The sequence below is a fragment of the Anabas testudineus genome, chromosome 19, assembly GCF_900324465.2.
Source record: "Anabas testudineus chromosome 19, fAnaTes1.2, whole genome shotgun sequence".
Classification (NCBI taxonomy): Eukaryota; Metazoa; Chordata; class Actinopteri; order Anabantiformes; family Anabantidae; genus Anabas; species Anabas testudineus.
In genome coordinates, this window is record NC_046628.1 from 417,352 (window position 1) to 440,885 (window position 23,534).

At 39.0% G+C, this 23,534-nt stretch overlaps 1 protein-coding gene across 1 annotated transcript in view; it reads right to left on the minus strand.

The window, feature by feature from the left end:
• The window catches only part of rbfox3a (RNA binding fox-1 homolog 3a), a 116,438-nt gene extending 93,371 nt beyond the window's left edge, over positions 1 to 23,067 (minus strand). The window contains exon 1 of the mRNA XM_026351575.1: positions 22,942 to 23,067. Within this exon, the coding sequence (XP_026207360.1) occupies positions 22,942 to 23,067 (126 nt within the window). The remainder of the gene's footprint in view (positions 1 to 22,941) is intronic.
• Positions 23,068 to 23,534: the final 467 nt, after the last annotated feature.

Genomic DNA, 23,534 nt, shown 5'->3' on the forward strand with positions numbered 1-23,534 from the left:
GACGACTGAGAATCTTCACCAACATATTTCTCTAAAGGGAGTTTTTCCTCTCCACTGTTGCCTAAAGCTTGCACAAATGGGATTGTTGGGTTTTCTATGTAATTTTCTATACAAATATATTCTGTAAGGTCATAAACCTTACACTGTAAAGTGCCTTAAGATAACTTCTGTTGTGATTTGGTGCTATACAAATAAAATTGAACTGAAATGAATTGAATGTCAAAAGTTTTTTCCAGAATCACAAGTTATACCACTAAAGTCACAAATAACAAAACAAAAGTGAAGCGTATGTATTATTTTGTCAAAGCATGAAATGCATTTAATTGGCAACTACCATTGACAAAGGCATTTATAAGACAGAGATAAAATGTTACACCACCAACACCATCAAACCAGATGAAGTGAGGCAGAGGGACAAGATAATAGGAAATGAATGTTAGGGGGAGAGAGACAAAGAAACTGAAAAAGGTGTGGCATCACCAGACCGCAACCCAGCTGAACATTTTACCTGCTTTAATAATTTAATTTACTTTAAAAATATCTGTTCTGTACAATACTTTTGCTTACTTAAAATTGGAGTCATGTGATACAAAAGATGCCAAGATTGCCATGAAAAAGAAGAAAATCAGTTTTTAATGAATAAACCATGTGACCTCTTACATTTTAAGTAAAACTGTGGTTCAAAAATTGTTCAAAAGTTTGTTACACATAGGAAGTTAGGTACTTGAGTGATCAAGCAATTCCAATGCCTTGCGATAGGATGAATGCTTTAGTTAGCTAACAACAGAAAGAAACACACATCATACAGCAGCATAACAAGTTACAGGGGGATCTCAGAAATACATCGATTTTGACAGTCCACTACATACATGTACACTCACCTATTTATATTATCCCCCTCCAATTCAGTTTGTGTGAAACCAGTCTAATAGGCACACTGTCTGGATTCAATAGGCGATGAAAAGCGAGTGAAAACTATTGTGTCCAGAAAAAAATCAATCAGTGTAATCCATTCACAAAGGGCTGGGAAGCAATTTTAAAATGGAAATGCCACTTGACTTGAAGTGAAAGAGAAAGTGCGATGAGGATGGAACCTATTCATTTGAGGCTGCTGTGTGTTAAGGTATCTATCATTCAGCACAGTGTGGTTACACACACTTGTATTACAACAGAGGCATCAGCCGCAATGTCTGTATAAATGTAATGTTTCTACACTTAACAGGAACAAAATGAAAAAGCAGGAGGAGAGGTGAGGTGATGGTATGATAGGGAGTTTGAGTTTATAATAGAGGTAGGTCATGAAGAGGAGGAAGGGAATCAAGTGAAAACTGGTTAAAGTCAGAAGAGCCTAATGCTGTTTGTTCCACAATTTTTTTAATGTTTTTGCAAATCATGAATTGTGTCTCTCATTTTCATCAGTTTCTCCTGATGGCTGTAACTGTAGTTTTGAGAGTACTAATATTCTTCCAATTTCATTAATCCAGCTTTCTGCACATGCTCACATGTCACTTGAACTATACACATTATATACACACTATTGGGTTTTGTTGTATAGCAAACAAATAACTTGGTTCAAATATTTCTCAGTATAAGTATGATACTTTATGGCTTCAGTGAACATTTAAAACATGCACAAAAAAAAAAGTTGTGATATTGTGTATGGAGCAGTTATTTCCTTTTTTTGTACATTAGCTATTAATAACAAAATTATGCACTTTGTACTATAGTCATAAATCCATACTAGGAAAGTAAAGAGTGATAACAGAAAAAAGAGGATTTGTGCAGTGATGAAAATGTATAAATTAAAAATAGAATTCTTAATTTAACATGGGATCGCTCCTTGCCTTACCACCCTACAGATATATGAATAAATGAATGAATGAATTAAATACATAAAAACATAAATATAAATATAGAATTATCTCCAAGCCAGCTCCCAAGCATTCTGACAGTTTGACAACCTATTGGCATCTCATACACAGACCCATTTAGGGTCTGTATAACTCACAGCGCAGGGTTTTTATTTGACTGCAGTGTTAGCCTACTCATGACAATATGAGACAATGATAGTAATTGTTCAGACTGTTTATTTACTCCAGTGTAAACCAACCTGCAGCCATTTACGTGCTTTGAGCATTGACATTGCTAATGCAGAGCCAAGGCACAACTCTAATTTCCTGCCTATATAAAGGGGTGAGTGGGAAGACTCACTGCGCAAAGTATGTTTAAGGCTTGTTTTTAGCAAAAATGTACACTCCACAACAGAAACATGTAACAGTCTCTTTAACTGCTATAGAGTTTATCTTATATTGTCTGTAATAGTTTTATCAGAATATAATTATGTGATGACCACTTATTTTAATTAATTTGAATTTGTGTAGAACTTTGTGGACAGATGTTTTTATTTGGCATTTTTACTATGAATTCCCATGGCAATTAACACAGAGACCTATTTTCCACATAATTTAAAGTTAATACTTATCTTCCACCCTTTGTTGTTTGAATAAAGTCGTTTTCATGATTTTCTCTGTGCAAAATAGACTTCTTACACCTTATATCAATAACACATGATCAAAACAAAAAAATAACATTGGTTTGACAAGTTCTCTCATTTCTCTCTTCTGATCCTTTTTTCAGTAGAACAGACAGTTATTTAGACAGTTTTGAGTAAAACAGATGACTTCATGAGTCATCTTAGTGTGAACCTGGGTTACTGACCTTGTACAATGGCAGCACGTCAGACATTAATGACCAATAAACGCACACCTTGTGTCTGACTTAGCATAATGTATCTGTGCCACAGCATGGCTTGTGCTACAGTATGCTGTCTGTAGGTGGTGCTCAGTTTACACACAGCTTTTCATAGGTATGCTTTCACTGGTTGGTTAAAATATGGTGGGAGGTGAGGAGAGATTTAGAGGCTCATATTTATAATCATATGCACAAAAGAAATGATAGGAGAAACTGAACTCAGAATCTATCAAATTGCTAAACCCATAACCAATAATTATGCACAGGTGTAAGAAACACAATATAACAATGCACATTTTACATTTCTTTTTTGTACTACAGAACACAGAAAAAAGAAAACACCTTTGTGCTTTTGCCATTTATACATACATATATACAATATCAATTTTATACAATTCGTATTTAGTAATATGTTAGTAATATGATTTATTTATGTATGGCTCAGTAGAAACAAGAATATGATTTTTATTTAATTTTCTCAAGAAGACTTTATAAGAATATACTGTAGAAATTTCACTCAGCATAATTTACAGCTAGCAAACCAAAATATAAGAGGACGTATTGGTTTTTACATGTGGTTAGGCTTTTGCTGACAATGGATCAAGCCAAGGTCAGCCATGTGATTAGCACTTAGTGCCGGAGGCTAGCACTACCAGGCAGCTTCTCCTTAATGAAGCTATCACTGCATGAAGACAGTAAGAGAAATACTACTAGTCAGCTCAACTGGACCTGCCTGATTTACATTATAGCAGTCTACACATCATCCATGCTAAAGGATTATATGGAGACGATACTGGAGGAGTGGTTAAACTGTCAGTGACTGATGGCTGATAATAAAACACCAGCTTAGTTCATTGGAATTTTGGAAGAGAGATATTATTTAACACATCATCTTTATATTGATGCAGTGTGCTTTTCACACTGTGTGTCAGTTATAATTCTTCAGTCAATATCACAAATTACTGAATTAAGTTTTTGTAGCTGTGGACTTATGCCGGTAAAATAAATGCTAAATAAAGAATTCAGTATTTATCCACCCAAATTTGATTTTTAAAGTTCTGTTTAGATTGAAATGTTGCTGGCTGAATATTAGATTTTTAACCTGCAGGACCTGCAGAGTGAAAGTGAACAGGCACTTCTCAGACCAGACCACAGTATCAACTGGTTCGCCACAGGGCTGTGTTCTCTCTCCTCTCTCATACTTCTTATACACAAATGACTGTATCAGCAGGTTTAAAAATCATCGTATCTTGAAATTTGCAGACGACACAGTGATTGTCAGCCTGCTGAACAATGACAAGTCGTCTCATGGTCCTGTGGTGGCTGAATTTATTAAATGATGTTCTAAATCCTTTCTTGAGTTGAATGTAACAAAAAGTAAGGACATGTGCTTTGACTTTAGACATAATGCACCAGGTTCTGTCAGCATTGTTATAAATGCCCAGGCTGTAGAAACTGTAGAGTCTTTTAAATACCTGGGCACCATAATTGACAATAAAGTGTCCTTCGAACAAAATACAAACATGATGTGCAAGAAAAGTCAAGGTCTTTTTGGTCTACGAAAGCTTTCAGGTTGACAGATCTCTGATGACATTGTTTTACAGAGCAGCAGTCTATCTGACTTCTATAGGAAGCAGCTGCTGAACAAGGTACAGTCAATTCTGCCTGACAGCTCCCATTCCCTACACTCGGAGTTCCTTCTGGTTCTCTCTTTAGGCCACAAGCCAGAACCAACACATACAAACAGTCTTTTCTACCTTCAGTAGTTGAACACCATTGAATACCATCAGTATGGTGAACTCGGAGAGAAGACGGTGATGAAAGTTCTGACACAGCCCCCCTCTTCCACCATGTACTGTGGTGGGGGAAGAGGGGGGCTGTGTCCTCATACGCTCATACATACACACTGGAGCAATCCATACATAACACAAAGATGAGGAAAAGGAGTGTTGGAAAAATGGTTTTCATAAAGACCATGGGGTTTGCATGTACTGAAATGAAAACCAATGAGATAATAAATAAAAGTAGATCATGTCGGAACAGGCAACACTGACTCTGTCCTTTAATGTAGCTTATACAGCAAGTGGGCAGATAAGGCTGAGCAAAGACTAGCTTAGATTACACACTCACACACACCTGAGGGAGTGAAAATGAGAGAAAGGCCAGGCCAGAGTCGGAGGAATTAATTGAGGTAGTTTGTTTCACAGCGGAGAGTCTATTAAATGCCATGTCACCGCTGGGCCATGGGGAGTAACACGCTAACACTGGGAGGAAAGGAGGAGGGGGTTGTAGTCAAGTCCAAAGCCAGTACAAGCCATTTCCCTAAAATCAGCACTTGCATCTTGCCTCATTCATCTCCTGCTCAATCTGTCTTTTTTTATCCCCCTTTCCACCATTCCTTGTTGTCCAACATAATCTCCATCATTCTTTTCTATTTTTTCTCTCTGCCACTAACTTACACTTTCTCTCCTTTTAATGCGTTTTCTTCATTTTCTTTCCTTCAGCTACGTCTCCATTCACCTCAGTGTTCAACAGGCTTTTATTATGTTTTTAAAAATCTTTTCATTTCTTTAATTTACTGGATCTTCAATGATACACTGTTGATTTTGTTTCTGACTTTTCTGTGGTTGTTTCACATTGCGTTTTAATGTAAGTATGCATGTATTTAACATGTCAGAGACCTGACTACCTTCAGCATCATTCATAAACGAATGACGAGTAATGTACTTAGACTAAGTTAATAAACTGTACTTACAGTACAGTGCAAGTGATAGGTTACCATCTAGCCATGCAGAAAACATGGCAATTACAAAATAAAGTAAAGATACAAGTGACTTTTGAAGCAAAGATGAATACAGCCTAGAGACGCCCATATGTCATCCTACAGCCCTAATACAATATAGTTTATGTTCACTTGGTGGGTGAGTTGAAATCTGGATGGATGCCCAGTAGCTGTCTGGAGACTTACCCACAAACCCTTGCTCTACCCCTCTGTAGCAAGAAATATTGACAGGCAAGCAATCTGCCCAATCAAATAAATTTTTGTGCAAGACATGCCAAAGGTGATACCTGAGAAAATGGACATTACATGTGGAGGATACGGCGGGGGAGGCGGGGGGGTTAGGGGAGGTGGTGGATGCACCACAGAGATAGATAGTTTATGGCTATCCACCCACTTACCCCCTTCCAACAGATACACACACACACACACACACACACACACACACACACACACACGCACACAAACAAGTAAGATGGCTACATGATCTTTGGTTAATGCTTGTGAAAGATCATAATTTTGTTAAAAATGTTAATGCTTTTAAGCATGACCAGAATGTTTCTCTAATCTTAACTAAATGCTTTGAGATAATTTAATTACAATTATGTTCCCTTTAAAAACATATTGTAACATACAGGGTTGCAACATACAGTAAGTAAGTAGCTATTGCAGATAAGTCATATATGAATGTAACTGATGTGTTGATACAATAAGGGCCAAAGTTTACTTTTTCTACATCATGTGTGTGTGTTTAACTGAAACAACATGAAAATAATAGCAGTAGCTCATCAAATGTTAATACCAAACAACAAGTCAGGCAAGGAAAATCTGCCAGGAGAGCTGTGGGCTTACTCAGGGTTCTGTAAATGTGTTATGCTGTATGTGCACTGTCGGCATGTGTGTGTTAAGATAAATATTTGGTACATTGTTTAACAATGAGACAGAACTGGCGATAAAGGCAAACATATACTGATTATGTGGAATTACAAAAAATGGAGATGTTGCTGAACGAGTACAGTAATGTAATACATGACTTTCTAGTGTGTATGAAAAATTCAGAAAAAAAATAATTATATTGTCATACAAAATATATAAAGTAAGAGTATGTAGCACAAATATTTTGCCAGGATCATATATAAATTCTTGCAGAAGAAACAAATAACATATTGGTCCACATCTGTATTCTACCACTTTTATTGTACAGTATGTTGCCTTGCAACTCTTCCCAGTGATATTATTTGCAAATGTAAAAGGCGTCTTTGTGTTTTGGATATCTTTTAACTTGTCCTACTTAAGTGGTATTTACCAGACTGTTCTTATTCCCAGAGCATCACATAATGACACTTTGTCAAATCAACAACATGAAGGACAAAGGTTCTGAAATTATGTTTCCACAACTGTGGAAAAGTGAGCACTTATGATTGTTGACACGGACAGGTCCGAGATGCAGCGATCATAATGGCAAAGGGCACCTTTGAGACAGGAGTTGTGTCAATATTTGTGGGATGAGAATATTTTGCATTTACCATAGCTCAGTGCAGGTTCTATAGGAAGCATCTTTACTTTTTGAAACTTCAGACTTTTGTTTCTGAAAAAGAAGTATTGTGAGTTGTATTTGCTTGAGTGACAGACTGGCTGTAAGTATGGTCTCACCACAGCCTCATCCAGATTTTGTCTGTTTCAACTAGTTTGGGATGATTGGCTGCATTAACTAATATGATGAGCGGTGAACCCCAAACTTCAGAAAGCTGTAAATAACCCATAGACGTGTACAGTAACTTTTCAGCACTGTTCATAACCATGCATTTTTACATACTGTGGCTTAAAAATGTTGTTCTTTGACTAGCTAAGAGAAAAAAAGTTCTGTACTGTACGTGTTCAAAGGCAAGGCAGTCATTCAGTTACCAGCTGAGCTAGATTCAGCTACAATAGCTGAATAATGTATAGATTACAGGAGATGTATCTAGATTTCCCCTGCTGATGTCTAATTAAAAATTTAAATAGGAACACACACACAAACAAACCCATATAAAAATAAGGATAAGTGGGCATGTGAGAAAATACTATTACATTGAACCAGAAAATTGTGGAGTTAAGGAATGTGTTGCACTTAATATCTAGGTGATAATATTGTAATAATGGAGTAATGTTTTGAATTTAACAAGGCAACAGGGAGTGGATGTTAAAATAATAGCTATCTAATAACAAGGCAAAAAGGGGGTAATATGTAAGTAGTAACAATTTAAAAGTAATGTAAACGTAATTTCACATTTACTAGTATAGTAGTTAGTATACTGGTATAGGCATAAGTAGGTGTGCAGACACGAGCCATTGTTATTACAGTTGTTCTCTTGCTTGTGATGTCTTTACTGTATTTTATCTTATTTATTTTTGTGTAGATAAGTAACTAGTTTTGAAATTAAGTTATACCATCTCATATCATGTTGTTTGAGAAAGTTTTTAATCTCCGTTTTTACTTTTGGATTCATACTTTCACTCATCTGAAAGACCAGAGCGCAGCAGCTGTTCCATCAACATGGAGACAGCTCCTTTGATTAGACCCAGCTGATCGTACTGAGGACAATACGAGGAAGCAACTCTGCTCGAGGAAGCAGAAGCGTGGCATGCGGGCGGGTGTCCGGGCTAGGTTGAGTGCTAATCCTAGCCGGCCGGCATTACCTTCCATATTTTTATCCAACGTCTGCTCCCTGGACAATAAACTGGACTACATCCAACTTCAGTGGACTATGCGGTGTGAGTACAGAGACTGCTGCATCTTTGTCTTCACAGAGACGTGGCTCACACGTGTGTGGACTCAACCATCTTCAACTGAACATCAATAAACCAAAGGAGCTGGTGATTGACCTCAGGAAATCTGAGAGTCCCGTCATCCCTCTCTTTATACAAGGGGGAGAAGGTGGAGATCATATCAAGGTAAAAATACCTGGGAGTGTACTTGGACATCAAGCTGGATTGAACTAAGGACTCAGTGACATTGTACAAAAAGGCTCAGAGCCGGATGTACTTTCTGAGGAGACTCGGGTCCTTCAAGCTCTGCAGCACCATGCTGCAGATGTTTTATGAGTCTGTGGTTCCAGTGTCATCTTCTATGCTGTGGTCTGCTGGGGCCTCAACATGAAGGTGGCAGACACTAACAGGCTGAACAATCTGATCAGGAGGGCTAGCTCTACTCTGGGGGTGGAGCTGGACCCTCTACATGTTGTAGCTGAGAGGAGGATGCTGTCCAAACTCCTCTCAATCCTGGACAATCCCTGTCACCCACTAAGTGCTCCACAGAACGCCACAGGAGATCCTCTCTACCTGTGGCCATCAATCTTTACAAATCCTCCCCCCTCTGTAAGGGGTGGGGGAACTGACAATTTCTGTCATATATCTGCTGTCATTCCACCCTGGACTATAAATATTGACCCATTTTCATTCATCTCACATATTCTATATATATATTGATTTTTATGTATTGATGTTATTCTGTATTTTTGTTAATGTGGATCTTTTCTGGTTGTGGTTCTTTTTCTTTCTGTCTGTGTTAAAAACAATTGTAATGAGGCAAAACAATTTCCCTCTGGGATTAATAAAATTTTTTGAATCTTGAATTATAAAGACTTCTAAACCTATTCTAATATGGTTGCTACAGAATAAATAATATAAAAGTAAAAAATATAAAAGCTCACTTAAACACTAAAGATGATGTCTAATACTACTACTACTAATGGGATAGCATCTTTCATCTCAGAACTTTCTCACAATTCACAGGTATAAGCAACAACTCTTTTAGCACAATAGATATTATTTTGTTGTATAGTCTAAAAAGGCTAATCTGCTGGAGTTGCTATATCATTGTTATGTCATATGAACATTTCTCTGATTGAAATTTACATTTACATTTCCATTTAGTCATTTAGCAGACGCTTTTATCCAAAGTGACGAAGTCAAGGAGAAAAAACATTATAGCAAAGTGCTATCAGAAAAGTCTTTCTGTTTTAAGAGATGTAAGTACAAGAGAGTAGAAAAGTTGTTTTTTTTTCTTTTTTCTTAAGTGCAAAGGAAGATGTGGAAGAGTTCTGTTTTCAGCAGTTTTTTAAAGATTGCAAGTGAGGTGGCTGAGCGTGCAGAGATAGGCAGCTCATTCCACCATTGTGGGATCACTGAGCTGAAGAGTTTTTCTTGCTGTCGACTGTGTGGTGCTAGTACCACAAGACGTCGTTCACCGGTTGAGCGCAGTGGACGGGACGTGATGTAGACCTGAACAATTGAATTGAGATAAGATGGAGCTGTGGAGTTGACCACTCTGTAGGCAGGAGACAGAGCTTTGATCCTTGCAGCCAAAGGAAGCCAGTGCAAAGATCTGAAGAGAGCGGTGTGACATGAGACCTTTTTGACAGATTGAAAATGAGGCGTGCTGCTGCATTTTGGATCATCTGGAGGGGTTTGGTCGTGGATGCCGGTAACCCCATCAGCAGTGCATTGCAGTAGTCAAGACGAGATAAGATCAATGCTTGTACAATGGAAAATGAGGCGTGCTGCTGCATTTTGGATCATCTGGAGGGGTTTGGTCGTGGATGCCGGTAACCCCATCAGCAGTGCATTGCAGTAGTCAAGACGAGATAAGATCAATGCTTGTACAATGAGTTGGGTCGTGTACTCCGTCAGGTAGGGTCTGATCTTTCTGATACTGTGGAGGGCATATCTACACGACCTAGAGACTGTGGTGTTCCGTGAAGGTCAGCTGATCATCAATGATGACCCCGAGGTTTCTGGCTGACTTAGCAGAGACAATCACCACAGATCCAATGTTAATGCTGATGATGTGTTGAGTTGAAGGTCTGGCAGGGAAGAATAGGACTTCAGTTTTGGGAATGTTAAGTTGAAGATGTCTTTTTCTCATCCAGGCAGAGATGCGAGACGAGACAGTTGAGTCATTTGGTGGAAAGGACAGGAAGAGCTGTGTGTCATCCGCATAGCAGTGATAAGAAAAGCCATGAGAATGGATGATAGGGCCTAGAAAAGAAGTATAGATGGGACTGAGCCCTGCGGTACACTGGTGGAGAGGTTATGAGAGTCGGAAACATGTCCCTGCCAGGATACCTTAAAGGTTCGTTCGGACATGTATGACTGAAGCCAGGCTAGAGCTGATCTAGAGATGCCCAAGTCCGAGAGTGCAGTCATGAAAGTGTATGACTGCACTCTTAGAAGCCAGAAATTGTATTTCCGGCGACATCTGTCAGCAAACCAAATAACTGTTTGCGTGACTGATTATTAACAGCAAATCTGTTTTCATATGAAGGTTGCATTTCTGATCCAATATTGATATTGGTTATATTGATGTTGACAGATGTTGCCTTTCACCCCTTTTAACATTCGCAGTCCATCTTCCACCCTTAAACCCTCTGGCTTTATCAGAACGTAACTCCTGACCCCTTCACAATGAGAATGATATACAGTACATCACAGGTACTGGTCAAGGCATCTATTATAAATAAGATGATGAATACAGTGCTGCTATCACTGGTAGTAGATGGAATACACATAGAATTCCATACACACAAACCGGAGTTAGCGATAACTACACTTCACTACACAGTCATGTTTGGGGCTATAGTATAGCTGACAGCCCCTGCCCATTCAGCAAGACCTGTCCGATTTGTGTCTTGCTAACAAAGGAAAACTGCGAGAGAGGAGGGGAAAGAAGAGGAAAGACGGGGGTGGGGAAGGAAAGACTCTTTTTCCAGGCGAAATAAAAAAAAACAGAAAAAAGAAATGTGTAGAATGTGTTTTAGAGGTGGGAAAAAGAGTTGAAAATGGAGATCTATGGGTAAAGTGGAGAATAAAAAGGTCAGACGTGTTAAGTATGTTGTGGTGGCAGCGCATGGATCCGAAATCTATGAAAGAGTATCTCTCTCCATCAATCAGTAATTTACATACTGTATATATATCAATTGGCACAACATGAAAAGGAGAACAAGCCAGTTCAGGGGAGAGAAAGTGTATTCGTCATATCAGTGGGAGCAGCTACATGATGAAGAACAGACGGAGGTGGCTGTAGCACCAAGAAAAACAGGACAGTATGAATCCTGACAAATAGCAGAGGAGGGCATTCAAATGTGCCCAGTTAGATGGCAAGAAGTGAAGAGGTACTGTAAAGACAAGTGACAGGACTGAAGTGTGAATAGTAGAAGGGACTTTTTAAAGTACCAGACTGACTTAACAGAATGTCTAGAATATGAAAAGAGGAGAGAGAAATTGCTGAATTATTTTTTGATGTGGAAAATACAGATCTCATTCTTTCTCCTGTGATGTAGATCACTTAGTGTAGTCGACACCAGCAAAATAACCTCAAAAGAAAGCGTTAGCTGACCGATACTAAAATCCAGCATTTAATCAAATGCTACCTAGCATGACACAGTATACTACAGATCAACTCACAGCCGGGAATTAAACCCTTGTCTCCTGCAAGAAGGGCGGCGATGTTACCACTACACATTCCTACTTCTTTCTCTCTGTGTAACTTTTTGCAGGTATACCTGGCCTTGGAGCTTTATGTTTGCAGTGTGCAGTTACTGGCCCTACCAACCTGCCCAGTTTTTCTCTCCTGTTTGTTCTCCCCCCTTTCTACTCACCCCAAATTCTTGAAGCATTTGGCCACCCATCCTGACACTGCTTCTGTTGGAAGTTTCTTCCACTGAAAGGAATTTTGCTTTCCATTTTTGTTTAGTGTTTGCTCAATGAGAAAGAAATGTTTCCATTTCATGAGTCTTAATCTTACTATATTTAAAGGCTCTAGATTATTTGCTGGTAACTTACATTATATAGGTGAACTGAATTGAGTATGGTAGAGGAGCTGGAAAACTTTGCTGGGGATCTGGATCCATGAACTACAGTGGTAGTTGCTAGCAATGAACCAGTCACCGCAACTCTGGATATGTTAGTGGAAGATAATGGATGAATTGATGGAGAAAGGAAAACACTCTGGAAAAGCAACAGGGAAAACAAGATTTTTTTTTACCTACACACATACTATATGCATACATAGTAACATACACCATCTCTTTATGGTGTGTTGTGGTCTGATCTAATTGCTTTTTCAACAACAGACCACCACTGAAGCACTGACATAATATTTTCAGATTAATTAAATTAATATAATCTCATTTCCACTTAATTGCTGTTCCTCTAATTAGGTATAGGAAGATATAGGACACAGAACACCTACTGATTAGCAAAGATTGATCTGTGTGTATGTGAGCAATATAAATGTGGGAAAGTAGATTCATGTTGGAGTGTGTACATCTATGTGTGTATGTAGTGCTTGCACACACTCATACAGATTAATAGGACTGGTACAGATGAAGCAATATCTTGGGGGTGGTGTAATTAGAGCCAATTCAATTGGACTCTGATACTTCATTATATACCTGCCAACAACACAAGCGATTGATAGCCATATTTTCTGTCTCCACTTCATTTTCTTGCTCATTAATGGTGTGGAATTAATGAAAATGGTTCTGAGTAGCCTTACACACTGCTGAAGGATAGTATTTGTGCTGTATGGACTGCATGTGTGGCAAAATGTGAACTTTTCACCCAATGGGGTTTTAATCACAATGTTTTTCGAGGCTATACTTTAAAATGTAACATACACAGTAATACAAAAACACAATGAGATATCATACTTTTACTCACATATTATGTGTATAACCACATAGTGAAGATGCCTGAGTGAAAACTTAGACTGATATGTGAACAGCATTTTTTTTCTTGTGTGAACAATGGGAACACTGGCGCTCTCCTGTCACATCAAATGTTATTTTTTCTCTCAATGTTGATGTGTGGGCCACCACTTTAAAATATATATTTTAAGTGGATTTCAATAAAATTTTGGACTGATATTCATAGTCCTATAGGATAGGACATGAGACTGACATCTGTGGTGTGATTGAAATACCTTAACAACTATAGGATGGAGGACAGTGAAATCATTGGGATAATAAATGAAAGATTTGAATGACCTTACTGATCCCTTTTCTTCTTCTAGTTTTTTATTTTGCTCATTCGCTGAAATACCTTAACCTGACTCTATATTAATACTATAATTCGGTTACCACTATTACCACCATTAAATCTTGTGAAATCAGACTTTTTTTGTGTTGCCTCCACTATTCCGTGATCTTTTAAATATGCCTGAGCACTCAGATCGATAGGTGAGCTTCATGAGGTTGCGAGTGCAGGGTTGCCAGGGTCAGGGATTTGATGTCCTTTTTGTGAGGTTAAAATGCTGAGTTGTACATTTGCCTCACCCAAACTCTGCTTGGCAATGACCACAGAGCTTATTTCATACACATGAATACACAGGCACACGCACTGCTCTTTTATACCCTCATTGCTTAATACTGTAACGTCTTGTGTGAGTAATTGTGGGTAAGGCAACAAACCTTTTGTTGTGCTTCAAAATCATAAGATTTTGTTTACTCTGTCTCTCTTAATGTTTTGCAACAGCTTGCACAGATTTATTTTCAACTACACACAGATAGCAGCAGCAGGTATGAGTTAGCAATAATCTTAAATCCTAATTGTCACTGAATAATCTGTGCAAATTAGGGTTAATTAGAATCTATTGGAGGGAACACAACCTCCTAAAAAAAGCTCTGTCAATTAACATCAATGTTTGTCCTCCTCTGATGATTCAATTTATACCTGTTGTTATGTTAATGGCCACAATTAATGGTAATTAAGATGAAAGGACAAGGAGGAACAAAGTCACATTTGATTAGGTTTGTTCATGTGTCTATCTGTGAAAGTGTGTATGTGAGCTTTGACCAATTTTCTCCAACCTACAACTTGTCTCCTATGGGTATATTTGAGTTTAAACATCATGTTGAAATTGATTTAATTAAAGAAAAACAGTGCCTATAAAAAGTAGACCTCCTAAGATGTTTCATACTTTTATTGACATTATAAATCAATCATGGTCAATACAAGTTGGCGACTTTGACAAAAAAATGTCAGAAAAATGTCTCAGGTTTCTACAAAGTAATATCAATTAAATACAATTATGTAAGGTGATTTCAATGTTTGCATTAATATTCACCCACTTTGAAATTAATGACTTAATCCAACAGAGGTCCAGATATTTGGTGCTAGTAGTTCCACAGTTAGTGAAATTAGTGAAACCTGAGTGCAGTGAATGTGTCTGAAGTGATTGCAGCATAAAGAAACTTGTGTCTCGAAGGTCCAGTCTTGGGTTAATCAGTATTCCTGGCTACCAGGGTTAGGGTTAGAGGTTAATCCTAGCATAAGCTTCAGTGAATCCATCCATCATCTAGAAATGCAAGGAATATGGCACATGTCTAAATCTGCCTTTACCAGTCAAAGCTTTATGAGAGTGCCAAAGAGAAACCCACTGTTGAAGAAACTCATGACTTGAGTTCGCCAGTAGGTAAGTGGAAGAGGGTTCTTTAGTCTGCACACCAACATAACACTGCACATCACCACAAACACACCATCCCCTCTGTGAAACACAGTGGTAACAGCATCATGCTGTGGGGATGTTTCTCAGCAGCTGGCCCTGGAAGGCTTGTTTAGGTAGAGGGTAAGATGGATGCGGCAAAATGTAGGACAATCCTGGAGGACAATTTTAGTCAGTCAGCAAGACAACTATGGCTTAGGAGAAGATTTGTTTTCCAGCAAGATAATGACTTGAAGCATACAGCAAAAGCTTCACAGAAGTGGTTTACTGACAGCAAGGTGAATGTTCTGGAGTGGCCAAGTCAAAGCCCAGACCTCAATCCAATAGAGAATTTGTGGATGGACTTGAAAAGGGCTGTTCACACCCGTTTACTATGCAACCCAAGCTTGAGCAGTTTTGCAAAGAAGAATGGCATAAAATTCCAGTGTCCAGATGTACAAGCCTAAATGAGACCTATCCATACAGACTCCAGGCTGTGATTACAGCCAAAGGTCAAAGCCAAAGATCAAGGCAACATCAAAGAAGTAAAAGTGATTAGACTGTCACCTCATGTCAGTTTCATCAGCAGCTCTCTACAAGCAGATGGTGATAGGCTGTATTTGTCATTCATAAAGAGAAATCAGAAGGTCCAGGACTGCAGGCATACAGAACAAACTGTAAACAAAGCCACACTTGGCAGCATTTGCTTACTATTGTCACACCACTCAGGCTTACCACAGATGGGTTTTAGCTAATTCGAATCAAGAATGTCCAACTAGAGCCAATGGTGTGGACACAACACAAAACTAGCCTGACAGACGGTGTGTCTTGGCCCAGTGTCTCTTGAATCATTATCTAAGCTGCAAGATAATGATTCAGCAAAGATCCTCATGAAAGGGTGGTATTCATCAGCCTGAAACGTGTGATTTACAGCAAACAAACAAAGACATTGGTGAATATCTTGTGGAATACATCATATGCAAAAAGGTTCAAACAAGAATACCAAAATGTTCCTGGTGACTTGCTCTAACTCTAAAAGTCAGAAAGTCAGCCCTGGTTAGACACATCCTCATCCTTCCTGCCAGGGATAAACACAAGGGGCAATTACACACTGTCTCCCAACAACACTGTTAGATAAGCATCAGCGACTCCCAAAAGTATGTTACCATTAGCAAATGACAGCAGGGTTCTTCTCAGATACATCAAGGTCACCTGTGACCCTGTGACCCCTCTCTCTGCTGTACACTGTCCTATCTGTACTGTACTGAGAAGCTGGCTTGTCTTGATAACCTTGAAGTGTACAGCTGTCTGGCTGCTTAGAGACCTTTAGCTAATATGATACCTGAAACCTTGGGTGTGTCAAATTAACCCCGTCCTTTCACCTTCTCTCTAAGTCCCACCTCTTCTTCCTCTTCTTTATTTTGTATTGCTCATATTTTGTTTTCTCTCTTTCTAAATCTCTGTGTCGCTGCAACCTTATTTTTACTCCGAGACAGTTTTTCTAACCTTTACTTGAGTCAGCAGGGGCTCTTGCTCTTTTCCAGCTGCTCATGAGTAAGTATAAAACAAATGAGTCCTCCAGAGGCATGCACAACATACACAAATCAGCCACAACTTTGTAACTTTCTGGTAGTTTTAATTTAGTAGTGGATAGTGGTTAGCTCTACTGCCCCCTGTCACATGTGTTTGACAAGACACTGTGAATTAATTTAAGTATAAAAATCTATAAAATGATCATTTCTTTTTCTTATGCTGACCCCATCCACTACAACATTAAAACCCCCCCCCACAGTGAATAATTTTGAAATGAGACCACTGCAGTAATGCCCACATCACTGTACACAGTAGGTGTGTAGACATTTAATTAATTTGAATGCTTTCTTGTATTTTTGTTATATTACATTACTTAAATTATATTAAGTTGAACTTTCTGAGCCAGTCTCCTTTTCAAATCCTTTATCTATGGGAGTGTATTAGGTGAGGGGAGTAACACTTGAACAGTGTGTGCTCACATGTGCCTATGTGAGCACAAATGTGGGGCAGCTGGGTTAATTTACTAGGAAGGAGGTTGAGTGAGGGCAAATGGGTGTGGACAGGTTAGTGGATGTGTGTCTGTCTGTGTGTGTGTGTGTGTGTGTGTGTGTGTGTGTGTATTTGTGTGTGTGTTTTATGATAATGTTTTTCTCCTTTTTCCTCAACCCCCAAACAGACCTAGCCATCATAAAGTAACAGCTGAATGATGGAGGTGGCACAGTCTCTAGTCTCACTTTCTGCCATATCCATATTTGGTATTGATGCTCTCTGTCTGTGCCTCTCTGACCTCAGTGGCTCTGACCTCACACATTATGAAGGCTTTTGAGAGGCTGATCCTAGAGTCCCTACAATCCCGGGTCAAACCCTCACGTGACCCCCTCCAGTTTGCCTATCAACACCAACTTGGAGTGGATGACACCTGGACCTGGACAAGCCTGGAGGCCTTATAGAGGATTATGATTTTTGATTTTTCTATTGCATTCAACACCATCCGGCCTGCAATACTGGGAGAGAAATTGAAAAGCATGCTGGGTGACATTTCATGGATCATAGACTAATTCACCAACTGCCCACAGTGCGTCCACCTGCAGAATTGTGTGTCTGACACTGTTGTCTGTAGCACAGGTGCTCCACATGGGACAGTTTACTCTCCATTCCTCTTCACCCTGTACACCTCAGACTTCAGGTACAACTCAGAGTCCTGTCATCTTCAGAAGTTCTCTGATGACTCTGCAGTTGTAGGATATATGTATGTATGTATGTCACAGAGTACCAGAGATGGTGACAGTTTTGTTGACTAGTGTGGGCTCAGCCATCTTCAATTCAACATCAGAAAAACAAGGATGTTGCAACATGAAGGTGGCAGACACTAACAGGCTGAACAGACTGATCAGGAGGGCTGGCTCTGTTCTAGGGGTGGATCTGGACCCTCTGTAGCTGAGAGGAGGATGCTGTCCAAATTCTTCTCAAATCCTTCACAATCCCTCCCACCCACTACACAATGTGTTGGCTGGACAAAGGAGCATGTTTAGCCAGAGACTAATCAACATTAACTGCTCCACAAAATCCACAGAATACCACAGGGGAACTCACAATTTCTGGTCTTTGTTCTGTTGTCATTCCACCCCAAACTATAATTATTGACCTATTTTAATTCATCTATATTCATCCATCTTACATGTTGTGTATATACAATGAGTTTTCTGTGTTGATGTTATTTTGTATTTGTGTTGGTGTGGATCCTTCCTTCCCTTTCTTTCTGTCTGAGTTGAAAACAACTGTAACAAGGCAAAACAATTTCCCTCTATGATTAATAAAGTTTTTTGAATCTTGAAACTCCCTCTGCTCACACTATGATTTCCTGATCAGATCCACCTATGATCCCTCACCTCCTTTATAAGCAGGTCTGCAGTGCTCGGTTCCCTGCCAGATTGTGCCACAAAGTCACTCGCTTCCTGACACCCTGTTACTGACCTGATCTTCTCACCTGAACCTTGATTCTCTGCCTAACCCTGGTATTTGTACGTCCTTCTGACTCTGACCTGTCTTTCTCTTTTCTGGATTCTTTTTTGGATTGTGTACCAGGGTTGCTTGTCTCTCTCTTGTTTGTGGAAACCTCTTACTCATAGAATCACCAAAGCCACATGCTTACTTCCACTGCATCCTACTGCCTCTCTGGATTCCACCTCCCATTGACCCTGCTTACCCTCTCAGGAACACCTCCTGCACCTCTCTGTCCCCACTTCAATTACTGCAGAGCGCTGCTTCAGGAAACTCGGACTCAATCTCCCATCACTACCCAAGCCCGTGCTGCTTACTTGTTTAGTTTGCTGCTTGTTTAGTTCACACTGAGTATCAGCTTCACTGTTACTATTTACTTTATACTACTTTATACTACTGTCCATATCCTTCTATATCTAGCTGCATTCCTGACCTGACGACTTTGATTCATCCACCTCAGATCTCCCTTATTTCTGTGTAAACATATCATTTCTCAGAGGATGTCACTGTCTCTCAGCAGAAAGACACAAACACACACACACACATAGATCTACAGAAAGAGAGCAACTTTTTAAAATTTCTTCCACATAATTATCCCAAGATAGGGTCATTTTTTGTTTTACTTTTGATCATTGTTCCCTATGAGTTGCTTATAGCTTTTACTGACAGTACTTAGGAATTTATTGCAGAGCCTAGGTAGCATGTAGCTTTGGACATGCATCTGCCCAGAAATTATGTGCTGCAGTGACTACAACAACGGTTTGGTGCACTCTATATTTGCACTTTCCTCCCATATCTTCTTTATTTTCTGCATTGCAGTAATTTCAAAAAAAGCAACAGCTGCACAACATTTATTAGCTCATATTAACTACAATATGACCATCTCGGTTTGACGATTTTCAGTCAGAAATGTCTAGTTTTTCATGAGAATATGAACATGTGTTCATCTGTGCTGGCAAAAGATCAAACTGATAACTTAGTTATCAGTTAAAGATTAACTGGTTAAATGATCAGTTAGTTTATTTATTGATACAACTGCATTTGCAAACACACTAAAGTTATCTGATGAATAAAAAACAACAATTTCAAGCTATGGGAAGAGACATAGGGTCACACCAAAATAAATTTAAAAATATAGTGACGAAAGAAAGAAAAGGCCGAAGAAGGGAAGGAGGCATAAACAGGGATACAACTAAGGCCTCTGCTCTGTCTCATTGCTTTGTTCTGTGTGCGTGTGCATCTTTGAGCAATTATGTATTCAAAATTGGCAAAAGAATGACAATAGTAACTCAGCTCTAACTTTGAGAGATGTAAAACATGTTTGGTGTGAGCTCGAAGCAGATGAACTTATCAAGGGTTAAGACAAGGTGGAGGATGGATGAGGTGTAGACAGAAAGGTGTTGATTATCAAATGAGCTTTATAACCTGATGTATCTGAAAAGTACTGACCGATAAGTCCTTCAACCCGAACCGAAACAACCACCATTTATGTGTCACACAACATTATACAAAACACAGCTGTTGCAACAGCAGCTCACCTATTTCTTTTTATATTTTCCTTTTTCATTCAATTTGTTTTTGAATAGTTAGTTTGAGAATGTTTAGTATACCACACATAGTATGCATTTTGATTCCACATCAGTGTGGCTTAACATGGGTGGTTGTCTGTCACTATATGTTAGCCCTGTTAAGGACTGGCAATCAATGCAGAGTGTACCCCGCCTCTAGCCCAGTGACAGATTGACTCCAGCACCCCACTACCCTAATAAGATAAGCTGTAAATATAATAGATGGATGGGTGGTGTATACACTCTGTTATTCTGTGAAATAAATAATATCCAAAATGAGACATGAATTTAAACAGTGTGTTGCTACACAAACCAAAATGTGTTGTACAAAACAAAAACAAACATACAAAGAAAAATAAAAAAAGCAGGCCACTAAAGTGGGACACTCAAAGAAGAGCAAAGAATGAAGCAAAAATTCTATTCTTCACTGTATTTCTCACTGTTTAACTATTAGCTGTGCGTTGTTAAAGATGCCTCTCTCAACATCTTTCTCCCTCCTTGGCAAGGAGGGAGAAGCTTGCATAAGCAGATTTAGCACACAATATTGACTTAAGTGGACTTTTTATGCCTGGGAAAAAAAGAAGAAGAGACCAAAGGAGAGGATGCAAGAAGAGAGATAATTGAAATCCAATATGCAGAGATGTGAGAGATCAATTTATTGGAGAGGTATGTTTAGCTGTGATCCATGTTGTCTGTTCAAATTGATGGAGAGAGGAGGAGCAGGCAGATGATTAGTGTGATCTTGCTGAGGGTTTAAACACAGAGTGAAAAGTACAGAATACTAAATCCTAGTCACACTCAACAGGCTCTTTAACCGTTCCATGCATGAATTATGAGAACCTGTGTTTTTATTCCTCTCTAGGCATGAAAAAAACGATGTATTAAACAAACCAATAGCAAAAAAAGATATACTGTGTGAAAACTACGAAATAAAAAAATAATAATGCTAATCTGATGTTTTCTCACTTTTTAAAATATTCTAATACTTCAAACATGTTGAACCTAGCTGCTAACTGATGAACTGTGGAGTTTCTAGGATTTTCTACAAAAATACAGAGGAATATTGTACATAGCTCTACTAACCCTAACCCGTGCATATACAAGAGAAGGTCTTTTTGAATAGCTGTCCAATGGAGTGACAGATATGCCTGAAAGCCTTAGGGCTAAAACTATTCTTCTGTGGAACAAACGTGGCTGAATCTTTCCTCCCGTAGTTTCATCCCAGTTGATTCTAATGTATTACTTATCATTTTATTTTATCTTATCATATCATTTTAGTATTACTTAAATTAGAGTACATGGCAACTCAACAGCACAAGAGCGTTTTAGGTACATGCCATTTAACTGCTATTTTCCATAATGTCTTCATCTTTACTGTTTAATGTCTTACAGAAGTAGAAACCTCCTGGACCCTCTAAGGAAAAGAAATTGTTAAACATAACATAAATATATATATATATATATATATATATATATATATATATATATATATATATATATATATATATATATATATATATATATATATATAAGTTGTACTATAAGCCATACAAACATATCAGCTGCAAAAGTTGGAATTTAATATTATGTGCACAGCAAGAATCCTAAAAAAAGGATTTGACTATTTAAATTCCGTTAGTGTAGATGCATATCATATGGATGCACATATAGATGCAAAATAGCATCAACAGTAAATAGGGAACATTATTAAAAAGCTTCAGGGATATCCAATATGTTAAACAAGGTCTACAGTGACCCTGCATGTCACCCACCACAAATATGAAAAAAACCCAGGCTGTTGTAAAAAACAAGAGAAGAACAAACAAACAAGCTCAACAAGTTCACTTGGAAAAACACATTTCTGTCCCTCACCATAATACCTTCTATTTCTTCTTACAGTAAATGTGTAGTTTTTAGTTTTAGTATTTTAATGCAAGGTTTGAAGGTTTTTCCCTGTATTTAGCTGATGTGTGTGTGTTGCTACTAGGTGGCAGGTCTGGTTCCGCCCTGTAAAGGTAGTGTGTGTTGGCTATTCGGAGTCTGAATGTTGCAGGTTAGCTCACTGCAGCTTGCCATATTTTATATGGCAACTCTCTCCAGTCTTATCATATTTTATATGGCTGCAACTGTCTAGAGAAAAAGGGACCGCCTGCCACTGCACATGTTGGCAATAGTTAAACCAGGCCTACATACAAACATGCTTGCAGAGGCATGGTTAAATGTGCCTAAAGCTGTGCCAATTAAGTACTTTTACCATAAACAAACAGTAAGTGAATACAGAGTGATAAATGAAGAAATACAGCACAATAATGGAAACACGGCAAGTGAATGATAGGCATGCAGCCACTCCAAGAAGTGTGCCAGCACTCATTTGGTTCTATTGTCTAATTCAGTTTTGAGCCGACATCTGTCCCTGTCCTGCTGCCCAATAAACACACACATACGCACACACAAAGGGGTGGGGTGAGATACCCTATGTCTTCATCAATTTAACACCACTGAGAGTATGCAAGTGTGATGTGGAGAGGCATACAATCAAAAGAGGTTTAGAGTTTACCAGCAGGACCTTACATAAGGAGGTGTGGAAAAACTGTTGATTAACTTTTCAGAAGAAACAAATAATCTGCACTTAGAGGTTGAAAAAGTTGGATTAAATGCAAAGATAGACAAAAAATATGTTGAGGAAGTGAGCTGGTTTGTGGAACAGTAAAAAGAGATTAAAGAGATCAAGAGAGTTGATAAACTCAAGTGGAGAACAAGTACCCCGTGGAGACGAGGAAAAAAAAGAGGAAGGAAGAAAAAAGGATGAGTGTGAAGAACAGACAGTGTTATGGCTGCTTTCTTACCTGCGGCAGGTAGAGGAAGGCAGGGGAGGATTGCAGAGAATGGGGTAAGATCCCAGACCCAGACAGGAGCATACAGCCGGAGTTCGACATAGAGCACAGCATGTAGAGACGGGACACCTTACTCATAGAGACTGACTTACACCTCTAGCTACCGATGCTCTGCTCTGTGTATCCTTTCACCACGTTACCTCTCTAGACTACTAGCTCTCTGTCTTTCTCTCTTTCTCTTACTTTTTGTGTCCTCCCTTCTCTTTTCCACTTGTGTCAGTGGCAGCAACGAGCTGGCAGAGAATTACTACTTCAGTAGATGCAGACGAGGGATACCCGCATAGTCACACACATTACACACACCACTGCGGCGGCTACCAACACACACTGTGCACAGCTACGGCGTCAAACGGATTGTGTGAGAGTGTGTGTGGGAATCTAATGTGTGTAGACAGGCAAACTGATGCTTCTCTCTGTTGCTCTCTCCTCTGTTTACTTTGAGAAAGCGGTGGAGAAGCCAAGGCTCACAAATGAGCATGAAGGGAGGGAGAGAAAGAGGGATGGAGGAGGGAAAAATAAATGTACAGGAGGCAGAGGCAGGAGGC